The sequence below is a fragment of the Trachypithecus francoisi genome, unplaced genomic scaffold, assembly GCF_009764315.1.
Source record: "Trachypithecus francoisi isolate TF-2019V2 unplaced genomic scaffold, Tfra_2.0 Lachesis_group11, whole genome shotgun sequence".
NCBI lineage: Eukaryota > Metazoa > Chordata > Mammalia > Primates > Cercopithecidae > Trachypithecus > Trachypithecus francoisi.
The window spans coordinates 53,341,887-53,356,059 of record NW_022681456.1 but is presented as its reverse complement, the minus strand read 5'-3'; the positions used below and the strand labels follow the sequence as shown (position 1 = coordinate 53,356,059).

At 36.4% G+C, this 14,173-nt stretch overlaps 1 protein-coding gene across 2 annotated transcripts in view; it reads left to right on the top strand.

Annotated features, from left to right (window-relative positions):
• OTOGL (otogelin like) overlaps positions 1-14,173 on the top strand; it is a 171,469-nt gene that overhangs the window by 64,331 nt on the left and 92,965 nt on the right. For both annotated transcript variants that reach the window (XM_033221163.1, XM_033221162.1), the window contains exons 24-25: positions 2,212-2,319; positions 3,078-3,216. In XM_033221163.1, the coding sequence (XP_033077054.1) occupies positions 2,212-2,319; positions 3,078-3,216 (247 nt within the window). The remainder of the gene's footprint in view (positions 1-2,211; positions 2,320-3,077; positions 3,217-14,173) is intronic.

The following is a 14,173-nucleotide window of genomic DNA, read 5'->3' as shown; positions in this document are numbered from 1 at the left end:
ATTTAACAGACTATAATGTAAATATAACTTTTATATGTACTAGGAAACCAAAAAATCTGTGTGACTTGCTTTATTGTGATGTTAACTTTATTGCTGTGGTCTAGAACCAAATTAACAATCTCTCTGAAATACACCTATAATTTATAGTGATTTAAAGTTTTCCTTTTCCTTCTTCCAGTCTTGAGTAGTTATGAAAAACTCATCAGTCATTAATTAGCAAAGCCAGTTAAATCGTAACTTTGGCTGGTGATATAAGAATTGTGGTTCATTTTGGTGAGGTTTCCCTCACTGAAACAACTGAACAATTAAATTTTGTGAAGTGTCTAATGTTTGAGGCATTGTGTTAAGCCTTAGGAATGGGGGGTACTAAAATACATTTATTAGATAGTGATAGAATCTACCTTAGGGGATTGTCACTAGGATAAGATCAGTTAGCGGCATAGTTAAAATGGTTAGAATAGTACTTTGCCATAGTAAGCAGTAAAAAATATTAGTTTTGTTATTGTTCTTATTATCACTAAAAGATATTTAATGAAGTACTTAACAGTTCATTGTGATAAATCCTCCAATAAAGGTTCATAAAATTGCTAAGTATAGGGAGTATGTGAAGGAGCTGGGGACATAAAAGATTGCATTGAATTGAGTCTTAAGTGATAAGTTTGCCAGATGGAATATGGGAGAAGAATTTTCCAGGCAGAAGAAAAATTCAAAGCTCAGGATGCATGGCTAGAAGTTTGGGAGGGCCAGGATGAGAGACTGTAGAACCGAGGGCATTGTTGGTCTGAAAGAAAAAAATCTAAATGAGATAATCCATCATTTATATAAATAAGTTTCTTCAGTTGTCTTCTATGTGCTACATTTTGTGTGACATGAACATTAACAAGATATTTATGGTCCTCTCAAGTGAAGCTGAAAGTCTAGTGGACAGCATATATACTGAATAAGGAATTACAGTGCTGTGTACAAAGAGCCATGAGAAAGAAAGCAGAGAGCTAAAACATGAGAAATTATTTCTATTTTAGAGAATAGGCAAGAATTCAGGGTTCCTGAATTCCATGTTAATTTTTGTAATCTTGAATTTTTATATTTTAAAGCAAAATGTAAAAAAAGTTTTATACCTTATCTATTTTAGGAGCTTTTAATTTTTATTTATTTATTATTTGTTATTATTTAAATAATACATTATAGATTAATTCATAATAACAAATTATTTAAATAATGACAACTACTTTTCAAATTTAATGTTATTTTTATCTTTATTATTATTTTATTTTATATATTTATTATATTTATAATTTATTACTAACAAAATTATTGTTATACTATTTATCCTTATTTTAAGTTACTAAAACTTTTAGAGAAAATTGTAAGAATATTGAAATATATATTTATATTAAAGGATTTGATGTTATATGTAATATATATTTAATCTTCATACCAAATATTTAGATAACACACCAAAATTAATTCTTCTCTGAGATTTGTTCAATTTTTGTATTAAAATTTTATACTTAATTATGTATTTATATTTAAATTGTATATTAAAATATAACATTTGTATATGTTTAACTTTTATAGTCATAGGCATTTTTATACACTATTTCAGCGGATAATCTTTCAAGAAAAAAATACTTGAAAGAAAACCAACATTCAAAAATTATCACATTAAATAAACAATGTGAAACACTTAATATAATGTTTTTTAGTTCCACACACACCTAAGTTAAACTCTCCTGATTTCAAGTTCCAGCATTCAGAAAGAAGCTTTCGATTACTCTCTACATCTTGTAACAAAAATGTTAGCCATTTAATAATTTACTCTTTCATCAAAAAATTGTAGGCCCTACAGACTCTTTTAAGTAGCAGATATTGAAGAATGGGACTCTCACTTCCTCCATAAATTTTTTTTTCGGAATGACTCACTTTATTAGAAATTTAGGCTTCTGTCTTCTTTTCATGCACTCAGTGAGTAGCAAAAAGGTCAACATATCACATATAGTCATTTGCCTGACATTTAGTACTGTGATATGTAAAGTACTATGTGGAAAAAGTGGGGAGAAAGACTGGATTCAACTCCTCAATAGGTTAGATAGAGTGCCTTAGACAGCTCTACTAAATATAGATGATAGTGTTAATATGCTAAGATTATTGATATTTTAAAACTGAAATCTGTAGTTCATACTAAATAGCATTTTATTCTTCATTTGGAAGAATGGCAGAACACAAAGGAAAGTGTTATGTTCCTGAAAGCTGCCCATGTATCTGGAAAGATTGGGAGTATCTCTCAGGAGAAGTGATTGCTACACCGTGTTACACCTGGTAAGGAGATCCATTTATTTCACAAATATTTTCCTAAGTAATTGTGTTCATGTCAATCATCTTGTTGTATTTATTTAATGACACTGACATCAGCAAAAACTAAATCAAGCCTGAGCAAATAATTTAAAGGTTTGCAGGAGTTGGTGGACACTTACTGTCTGCAGGGAACAATACCATTATTTTTATGCATATTTGTTCAGCCCAGAAGAAAAGCGTAAAATACAACAATCTAGAATTTTAATAGGAAAAAATATCTCATGTTTATAAGAAAGTGCTAAATGTTACAAAGAAAAGAACGTATTTAATGGAAGGTTTTCAGTTTCAAGGTAAGTCAAAAAAATACCATAAAATAAAATTTGAAATATAATTTCCCTAAGTAAGGACAACAATTCTAAAGTCATGAGCAATGTCATGTCTAATGCATTTAAATGTACTCAAATATGGGAGATGCCATTGTGCTCTTTCAGTTACCAGCAGACCTGTGTTCAGTTTTTCATTCTATCATCTACTTCTGTGTGACCAATGCACAATTCCCAGGCTTGGTTTTGGTGTCTGATAATTTATTTAAACAAAGTAAAAAATGTATGCCTAATTTGTCAATGTAATAATAGGTGGTATCAGAATGAATTGGCAGCATTTGTAAGGGATATTGGCTCATGAGTTCTCTTGAATACAGACATTCCAAAGTTACTGTCACTTGAAATCACTAGTTAGAGTCAAGTTTCTTTAGAAAGGTAACTGGTGTTATTTTTTAATAGCGTTTGTCGACGAGGAATGTTCAATTGCACATATTATCCATGCCCAGCAGTGTGCACAATATATGGGGACCGACATTATTATTCTTTTGATGGACTAGAATATGACTATATCAGTGATTGCCAGGTTTTTTTGATAAAGGTAGGTCACAGTTACACATTTTTATTTGCATTTGTGTAAAGATTTAATGTGAAAAACAAGTATGCTGCTCCCTGATATATCGAATTCATGTGTTATTTATAAAACCTATAAAACAATTATATCTTTTTTCAACTTTTATTTTAGGTTTGGGGATATGCGTGAAGGTTTGTTAATGTGGGTAAATTACATGTTGTTGGGGTTTGGTGTACAAAGGATTTCATCATGCAGGTAGTAGCATAGTACCTAATAGTTTTTTGACCCTTACCCTCCTCCCATCCTCCACCCTTAAGTAGGTCCCAATGTCTATAGTTCCCCTATTTGTGTCCATATATACCCAGTGTTTAGCTCCCTCTTATAAGTGAGAACATGTGGTATTTGGTTTTCTGCTCCTGTGTTAATTCACTTAGGATAATGGTCTGCAGCTGCATCCATGTTGCTGCAAAAGGCATTTCTTTCTTATGGCTGTGTAGTATTCCATGGTGTATATGTGCCACATTTTATTTATCCATTCCACTGTTGATAGGCATTTAGGTTGATTCCATGATTTTGCTATTGTCAGTAGTGCTGCAATGAATGTACATGTGCGTGTGTCTTTACGGTTGAACGATTTATATTCCTTTGGGTATATACACAATAATGGGATTGCTGGGTTGAATGATAATTCTGTTTTAAGTTTTTTAAGAAATTGCCACACTGCTTTCTACAGTGGCTAAACTAATTTACATTCTCACCGGCAGTGCGTAGCAGTGTATAAGCCTTCCCTTTTCTTCACAACCTTGCCAACATCTGTTGTTTTTTTGACTTTTTATTCATAGCCATTTTGACTGGTGTGAGATGATATCTTATTATGGTTTTGATTTGCATTTCTCTAATAATTAATGATGTTGAGCATTTTTTCATAAGCTTGTTGGCTGCATGTATGTATTCTTTTGAGATGTGTCTCTGCATGTCCTTTGCCCATTTCTAATGGGATCGTTTTGTGCTTATTGATTTAAGTTCCTTATAGATTCTCGTTATTAGGCCTCTGTAGGGTGCATAATTTGCAAATATTTTCTCCCATTCTGTAGTTTTTCTGTTTACTTTGTTGACATTTCTTTGGCTGTGCTGAAGCTCTTTAGTTTAATTAGGCCCCACTTGTCAATTTCTGTTTTTGTTGCAATTGCTTTAGGTGTCTTTGTTATGAAATCTTTGACAAGGCCTACATCCAGAATAGTATTCCCTAGGTGTTCTTCCAGGTTTTTTACGATCTTAGGTCTTACTTTTAAGTCTATAATCCATCTTTGGTTGATTTTTGTATTTAATGAAAGGAAAGGTTCCAGTTTCAATCTTCTGTATATGGCTAGCCAGTTATCCCAGCTGCATTTATTGAATGGGGAGTCCTTTCCTCATTGCTTATTATTGTCGGCTTTGTCAAAGATCAGATAGTTGTAGGTATGTGGCTATGTTTTTGGGTTCTCTAACCTGTTACATTGTGTCTGTTTTTGTGCCAGTACCATGCTGTTTTGGTTGTTGTAGTCTTGTAGTATAGTTGGGAATTGGGTAGTTTGATGCTTCCAGCTTTGTTCATTTTGCTTAGGAATGGCATTGAATTTGTAGATAGCTTTGGGAAGTATGGCCATTTTAACAATATCAGTTCTTCCTACCCATGAGCATAAAATGTATTTCCATTTGTTTGTGTCATCTTGATTTCTTTCAGCAGTGTTTTGTAATTCTTGTTGTAGAGATCTTTCATTTTCTTGGTTAGCTGTATACCTAGGCATTTTTTTGTGTGTATATGGCTATTGTAAATGGAATTACAGTTCTTGATTTTATTCTCAGCTTGAACGTTATTGGTATATAGAAATGCTGCTGATTTTTGTAGATTGGTTTTGTATCCTGAAACTTTACTGAAGTTGTTTATCAGTTGTAGGAGCCTTTGGGCAGAGGCTATGGGGTTTTCCAGGTGTAAAATCATATTGTCTGTAAAGAGAGATACTTTGGCTTTTTATTCCTATTTGGATGCCTTTTATTTCTTTCTTTTGCCTGATTGCTTTGGCTAGGACTTCCAGTGCTGTGTTGAATAAGAGTGATGAGAGTGGGCATCCTTGTCTTGTTCCACTCTCAGTGGGATTAGGTCCAGCTTTTGCCCATTTGGAATGATGTTGGCTGTGGGTTTGTCATAGATGGCTGTTAATATTTTGAAGTATGTTCCTCTGACGCCTAACTTTTAGAGGATTTTTAATATGAAGGGATGTTAGAATTTATTCAAAGCTTTTTCCTGCATCTGTTAAGATGATCACATGGTTTTTGTTTTTAGTTCTGTTTATGTGATGAATCACATTTATTGATTTGTGTATGTTGGACCAACCTGTCATTCCAGGAATAAAGTGCACTTGATTGTGGTGGGTTAGCTTTTTGATGTGCTGCTAGATTCAGTTTGCTAGTATTTTGTTGAGGATTTTTGTGTCTATGTTAATCAGGGATGTTGACCTGAAATTTTCTTTTTTCATTGTATCTCTGCCAGATTTTGGTATTTCTTTAACTCATTCTTAACTTTTATTATTTATAGGTAATGGGCTAGTTCTTAAACGTTCTGTGCCTCTGTTTCCTCATCTATAAAATGAGAAAAATAACTGTGAAAGTACTCCTGAGGATTAAATAAACATATACAAAAGGCTTAGATAGTGTTTAATATAAAGTGAGTGTTCAATAAATGTTAGCCATTTTTATTGTTATTAATTTGGTTTGCTGAATATAAATATAACATGTTAAACCATAACTGGGTTATATATTTTTTATGGTTATAACAATAAAAAGATATTATACTCAATTCTAGAAATGCTATTTTGATGATATGCTTTGGTAAACTCCAGGCTTTATATATCTGATAAAATCCTTAAAATTTCTTACATTGAATGCATTTGAATTACCTGTATACTCAAATTTTAGACATTACTGATCACAGATTTACATTTCTAAATGAAAAATGTGAGCTTTAGAAAGAAGTTACACAAGAATAAACAAAATAACATCTTTTCCTCCAGCAAACTAACCTATGATTAATGCATTTTTTTCTGGATATGACTTTTATATTATTAGAGGTTTGTGTGTGATTCTGTTATTTAAGCCTAAGTCAAGAAAACAGACTATCTTCCATTTTATATTAATTCTGTTAAATAAAAAATGAATTGTAAAATCTGTAGCTTTTTGAACTTAAGCAAGGTTGTTGCTTATGGTTTACATCATTGGATTTTCCTGTTGGTACTTATCTTGGCTTCCTTTATGAATGATTTTAAGTTTCTTAAAGAATAAATACCTAGGAATGGATTTGGCAGTCATGTAATTACAGCGGATGGTAAGTTGCCTATAGGGTATTTTTTTTTTTTTTCTTTGTCTTGTGCTGTTTGGATTATTTTTGGAGCCTAAGGAAGGCACACTAATGAATATACTTTATCTAAGCATCCTCTTTGAACAAGCCTGTTTTAGCTAACAATTTAATATTCGAATCCTTTCATCCCCTGAGGTTTAGAGTATAAATGTAGAGACTTAGAAAAGTAGATAACAATTTAGAAATGTGAACACATAAGCAAATGTACTTTTCAGGTTGATTTTATATCAAATCCTCATTTTCCTTGAGATTTAGGTGCCTCTGACACTCCTTTAAGTTACCTCCACCCTTGACTTTCTGGATATTATGATTCTTTCAGTCTCTCTCTGGTTTCTTCTTTGTCTTGTGTTGTCTTTTCCTCTTACGTAAGTCCCTACTCAGAGATGACTGATTTGGTTCCTTCAGAGCAAGGACCAAGTCTTGCTCATCATTGTTTCACAAGGGAGGAGTACCATGCTGGGAACATAGTTTCTCACTAAATGTTTATTGAACTGGACATCTGTTTGTGGTTCTCTGCCCCTTTTTCCTAGTGCTTGGTGTGTTCATCCACTTCTAAAATCTTAGCCACACCTACACACTGATGAATTCCAAATTGATGTGTACAGCTCTGCCCCTTAATTTCTTGGCTATATTTCTGACTCAAGTTCACTCTCACAATAATATACTATTTCTTTCTATTTATCTTTCTGAGACTCATATTGTTATCATATCATTGCTTCTTAAGAACTACAGCGACTTCTAATGGCCTCCAGCGGCTTCCAATATTGTCATAAAATCAAACCTCCTACACCAGTCTTTCCAAGGGTTCTGTCAACTCCATCCCTCATCTATGTCTTTTCTCAGTGTACTCTCTGTATCTGATTCCCTCTGCTCCCTCAAAGTCATATTTTCAGCTCACACTTATCTGTCCTGTTCTTTTATCCTATCGTGTTTATAGTCATCACATCAAAATTAAGCAGCTCGTTATATTCTGATTATTTTTATGTACTAACCTAGATTGTGTATCATTTTATGTCAGAACTATGTGGTATACTTCTTCTGGATTCTTCATAGGAACTAGCACAATTATGGCTGAATTATGAAGTTAAAAAATCACTTGTTTGACTTTTTTTCAACAGTCTCCACTTGAGAATAGAGACCACAAGCTTAAACATAATTTTTTAGTTCTAGCAATCTAACACTTGTGATAAATGCATACACGAACTTTCAATGTGAAGTTTTTAGAGCAGCCCTTCTTAAACCTTAGTGTGCATGCACATCACCTAGGGATATTGTTAAAATATGAATTCTGTTTTCATAGGACTGCAGTGGGGTTTTGAGTTCTACCTTTTCTTGCCTTTTCTGTTTTTAAATTATACTTTAAGTTGTGGGATACATGTGCAGAACATGCAGGTTTGTTACATACGTATACATGTGCCATGGTGGTTTGCTACACCCATCAACCCACCATTTAGGTTTTAAGCCCCCCCGCCCCCCGCGTTAGGTATTTGTCCTAATGCTCTCCCTCCCTTTGCTCTCCCCCACCCCCTGACAGGTCCCAGTGTTTGATGTTCCCCTCCCTGTGTCCATGTGTTCTCATTGTTCAACTCCCACTTTTGAGCGAGAACATGCAGTGTTTGGTTTTCTGTTCCTGCATTCGTTTGCTGAGAATAATGGTTTCCAGCTTCATCTATGTCCCAGCAAAGGACATGAACTCATGCTTTTTTATGGCTGCATAGTAATCCATGGTGTATATGTGCCACATTTTATTTGTCCAGTCTATCATTGATGGGCATTTGGGTTGGCTCCAAGTCTTTTCTATTGTGAATAGTGCTGCAATAAACATATGTGTGCATATGTGTTTATAGTAGAATAATTTATAAATCTTTGGGTATATACTCAGTAATGAGATTGCTGGGTCAAGTAGTATTTCTGGTTCTAGATCCTTGAGGAATAGCCACACTGTCTTCCACAATGGTTGAACTAATTTACATTCCCACCAACAGTGTAAAAGCACTCCTATTTCTTCACATCCTCTCCAGCATCTGTTGTTTCCTGACTTTTTAATGATCACCATTCTAACTGGTGTGAGATGATATCTCATTGTGGTTTTCATTTGCATTTCTTTAATGACCAGTGATGATGAGCTTTTTTTCATATGTTTGTGGGCTGCATAAATGTCTTCTTTTGAGAAGTGTCTGTTCATATCCTTTGGCCACTTTTTGATGGGGTTGTTTGTTTTTTTTCTTGTACATTTGTTTAAGTTCCTTGTAGATTCTGGATATTAGGCCTTTGTCAGAAGGATAGATTGCAAAAAATTTTCTCCCATTTTGTAGGTTGCCTGTTCACTCTGATGGTAGTTTCTTTTGCTGTACAGAGCTCTTGAATTTAACTAGATCCCATTTGTCAATTTTGGCTTTTGTTGCAATTGCTTTTGGTGTTTTAGTCATGAAGCCTTTGTTCATGCCCATGTCCTGAATGGTATTACCTAGGTTTTCTTCTAGGGTTTTTATGGTTTTAGGTCTTATGTTATGTTTAAGTCTTTAATACATCTTGAATTAATTTTTGTATAAGGTGTAAGGAATGGGTCCAGTTTTAGTTTTCTGCATATGACTAACCAGTTTTCCCAACACCATTTATTTAATAGAGAATCCTTTCCCTATTACTTATTTTTTGACAAGTAATTTTTTGTCAGGTTTGTCAAAGATCAGGTGGTTGTGGATGTGTGGCATTATTTCCAAGGCCTCTGTTCTGTTCTATTGGTCTATATACCTGTTTTGGTACCAGTACCATGCTGTTTTGGTTACTGTAGCCTTGTAGTATAGCTTGAAGTCAGATAGCATGATGCCTCCAGCTTTGTACTTTTTGCTTAGTATTACCTTGGCTATGTGGGCTCTTTTTTGGTTCCATATGAAATTTAAAGTAGTTTTTTCTAATTTTGTGAAGAAAGTTAATGGTAGCTTGATGAGAATAGCATTGAATCTATAAATTACTTTGGGCAGTATGGCCATTTTCACGATATTGATTATTCATATCTATGAGCATGGAATCTTTTTCCATTTGTATGTGTCATCTCTTATTTCTTTGAGCAGTGGTTTGTAGTTCTTGAAGAGGTTCTTCACATACTTTGTAAGTTGTATTCCTAGGTATTTTATTTTCTTTGTAGCAATTATGAATGTGAGTTCACTCATAATTTGGTTCTCTGTTTTTCTATTTTTTGTGTATAAGAATGCTTGTGATTTTTGCACATTGATTTTGCATCCTGAGACTTTGCTGAAGTTGCTTATCAGCTTAAGGAGTTTTTGGGGTGAGATGATGGGGTTTTATAAATATACAATTATGTCATCTTCAAACCAAGGCAATTTGACGTTCTCTCTTACTATTTGAATGCCCTTTATTTCCTTCTCTTACCTGATTGCCCTGGCCAGAACTTCCAATACTATGTTGAACAGGAGTGGTGAGAGAGGGCATCCTTGTCTTGTGCTGGTTTTCAAAGGGAATGCTTCCAGTTTTGCCCATTCAGTGTGATATTGGCTATGGGTCTGTCATAAATAGCATTTATTATTTTGAGATATGTTCCATAAATACCTAAACTATTGAGTGTTTTTAGCATGAAGGGATGTTTAATCTTATTGAAGGCCTTTTCTACAGCTATTGAAATAATCTTGTGGTTTTGTCATTGGTTCTGTTTATGTGATGGATTACATTTATTGGTTTGTGTATGTTGAACCAGCTTTGCATCTCAGGGATGAAGCCAACTTGATCGTGGTGGATAAGCTTTTTGATGTGCTGCTGGGTTCAGTTTCTCAGTATTTTACTGAGGATTTTCGCATTGATGTTCATCAGGGATGTTGGCTTGAAATTATCTTTTTTGTTGTGTCTCTGCCAGGCTTTGGTATCAGGATGATGCCGGCCACATAAAATGAGTTAGGGAGGAGTCCCTCTTCTTCTTTTGTTTGGAATAGTTTCAGAAGGAATGGTACCAGCTCCTCTTTGTAACTCTGGTAGAATTTGGCTGCGAATCCATCTGGTCCTGGGCTTCTTTTTGTTGGTAGGCTATTAATTACTGCCTCAGTTTCAGAACTTGTTATTGGTCTATTCAGGAATTTGACTTCTTCCTGCTTTAGTCTTGGGAGGGTATGTGTCCAGGAATTTATCCATTTATTCTAGATTTTCTAGTTTATTTGGTGGAAATGTTTAAAATATTCTCTGAAGGTAGTTTGTATTTCTGTGGGATCAGTGGTGATCTCCCCTTTATAGTTTTTTATTGTGTCTCTATGCAAATAAACTAGAAAATCTTCTCTCTTTTCTTCTTTATTAGTCTGGCTAGTGGTCTATTTTGTTAATCTTTTCAAAAAACCAGCTCCTGGATTCATTGATTTTTTGAAGGGTTTTTCGTGTCTCTGTCTCCCTGAGTTCTGCTCTGATCTTAGTTATTTCTTGACGTCTATTAGCTTTTGAATTTGTTTACTCTTGCTTCTCTAGTTCTTTAAATTGTGATGTTAGGGTGTCGATTGTAGATCATTCCTGCTTTCTGATGTAGGCATTTAGATTTATAGGGGCATTTATACATTTGCCTGTAAACACTGCTTTGGCTGTGTCCCAGAGATTCTGGTATGTTGTGTCTTCGTTCTCATTGGTTTCAAAGAACTTATTTATTTCTGCCTTCATTTCATTATTTACCTAGTAGTCATTCAGGAGCAGGTTGTTTAGTTTCCATGTAGTCGTGCAGTTTTGATTGAATTTCTTAATCCTGAGTTCTAATTTGATTGCACTATGTTCTGAGAGACTGTGATGAATTCCTTTTTTTTTTTTTTTGTATTTGCTGAGGAGTGTTTTACTTCCAATTATGTGATCAATTTTAGAATAAGTGTGATGTGGTGCTGAGAAGAATGTATATTCTGTTGATTTGGGGTGGAGAGTTCTGTAGATGTCTATTAGATTTGCTTGGTCCAGAGCTGAGTTCAAGTCCTGAATATCCTTGTTAATTTTCTGTCTCGTTAATATGTCTAGTATTGACAGTGGGGTATTAAAGTCTCCCACAATTATTGTTTGGGAGTCTAAATCTCTCTGTTCATCTCTAGGAACTTGCTTTATGAATCTGAGTGCTCCAGTATTGGGTGTGTATGTATTTAGGATTGTTAGCTCTTCTTGTTGCATTGATCCCTTTACCATTAAGTAATAATACCCTTCTTTGTCTTTTTTGATCTTTGTTGGTTTAAAGTCTGTTTTATCAGAGATTTGGATTGCAACCCCTGCTTTTTTTTTTGCTTTCCATTTGCCTGGTAAATATTCCTCCATCCCTTTATTTTGAGCCTATGCGTGTCTTTGCATGTAAGATGGGTCTCCTGAATACAGCTCACTGATGGGTCTTGACTCTCTTCAGTTTCCCAGTCTGTGTCCCTTAATTTGGGCATTTAGTCCATTTACATTTAAAGTTATATTGTTAGCTCTGAATTTGAGCCTGTCATCATGATGCTAGCTGGTTATTTTGCACATTAGTTGATGCAGTTTCTTTATCATGTGTCATTGGTCTTTATATTTTGGTATGTTTTTGCAGTGGCTGGTACCGGTTTTTCCTTTCCATATTTAGTGCTTCCTTCAGGAACTCATGTATGACAGGCTTGGTGGTGACAAAATCCCTCAGTATTTGCTTGTCTGTAAAGGATTTTAATTCTCCGTCATGTATGAAGTTTAGTTTGGCTGGATATGAAACTCTGGGTTGAAAATTCCTTTCTTAAGAATGTTGAGGCAGGGCGGAGCAAGATGGCCGAATAGGAACAGCTCGTCTCCAACTCCCAGCGCGAGCGACACAGAAGACTGGTGATTTCTGCATTTTGAACTGAGGTACTGGGTTCATCTCACTAGGGAGTGCCGGACAATCGGTGCTGGTCAGCCGCTGCAGCCCGACCAGTGAGAGCTGAAGCAGGGCAAGGCGTCGCCTCACCTGGGAAGTGCAAGGAGGAAGGGAATCCCTTTTCCTAGCCAGGGGAACTGAGACACACAACATCTGGAAAATCTGGTAACTCCTACCCCAATACTGTGCTTTAAGCAAACGGGCACACCAGGAGATTATATCCCACACCTGGCAGGGAGGGTCCCATGCCCACGGAGCCTCCCTCATTGCTAGCACAACAGTCTGCGATCTAACGGCAAGGCAGCAGTGAGGCTGGGGGAGGGGCGCCCGCCATTGCTGAGGCTTAAGTAGGTAAACAAAGCTGCTGGGAAGCTCGAACTGGATGGAGCTCACAGCAGCTCAAGGAAGCCTGCCTGTCGCTGTAGACTCCACCTCTGGGGACAGGGCACAGCTAAACAACAACAACAACAACAACAACAAAAGCAGCAGAAACCTCTGCAGATGCAAACGACTCTGTCTGACAGCTTTGAACAGAGCAGTGGATCTCCCAACACGGAGGTTGAGATCTGAGAAGGGACAGACTGCCTGATCAAGTGGGTCCCTGACCCCTGAGTAGCCTAACTGGGAGACATCCCCCACTAGGGGCAGACTGACACCCCATACCTCACACGGTGGAGTACACCCCTGAGAGGAAGCTTCCAAAGTAAGAATCAGACAGGTACACTCACTGTTCAGCAATATTCTATCTTCTGCAGCCTCTGCTGCTGATACCCAGGCAAACAGGGTCTGGAGTGGACCTCAAGTAATCTCCAACAGACCTACAGCTGAGGGTCCTGACTGTTAGAAAGAAAACTATCAAACAGGAAGGACACCTACACCAAAACTCCATCAGTACGTCACCATCATCAAAGACCAGAGGCAGATAAAACCACAAAGATGGGGAAGAAGCAGGGCAGAAAAGCTGGAAATTCAAAAAATAAGAGCACATCTCCCCCTGCAAAGGAGTGCAGCTCATTGCCAGCAACGGATCAGAGCTGAACGGAGAATGAATTTGATGAGATGAGAGAAGAAGGCTTTAGTCCGTCAAACTTCTCAGAGCTAAAGGAGGAATTACGTACCCAACGCAAAGAAACTAAAAATCTTGAAAAAAGAGTGGAAGAATTGATAGCTAGGATAATTAATGCAGAGAAGGTCATAAACGAAATGACAGAGATGAAAACCATGACACGAGAAATACGTGACAAATGCACAAGCTTCAGTAACCGACTCGATCCACTGGAAGAAAGAGTATCAGTGATTGAGGACCAAATGAATGAAATGAAGCGAGAAGGCCGGGCGCGGTGGCTCAAGCCTGTAATCCCAGTACTTTGGGAGGCCGAGACGGGTGGATCACGAGGTCAGGAGATCGAGACCATCCTGGCTAACCCGGTGAAACCCCGTCTCTACTAAAAACTACAAAAAACTAGCCGGGTGAGGTGGCGGGCGCCTATAGTCCCAGCTACTCGGGAGGCTGAGGCAGGAGAATGGCATGAACCCGAAAGGCGGAGCTTGCAGTGAGCTGAGATCCGGCCACTGCACTCCAGTTTGGGTGACAGAGCGAGACTCCATCTCAAAAAAAAAAAAAAAAGAAATGAAGCGAGAAGAGAAAAGAAAAAAGAAGAAAAAGAAATGAACAAAGCCTGCAAGAAGTAAGGGATTATGTAAAAAGACCAAATCTATGTCTGATTGGGATGCCTGAAAGTGAGGGGGAAAAT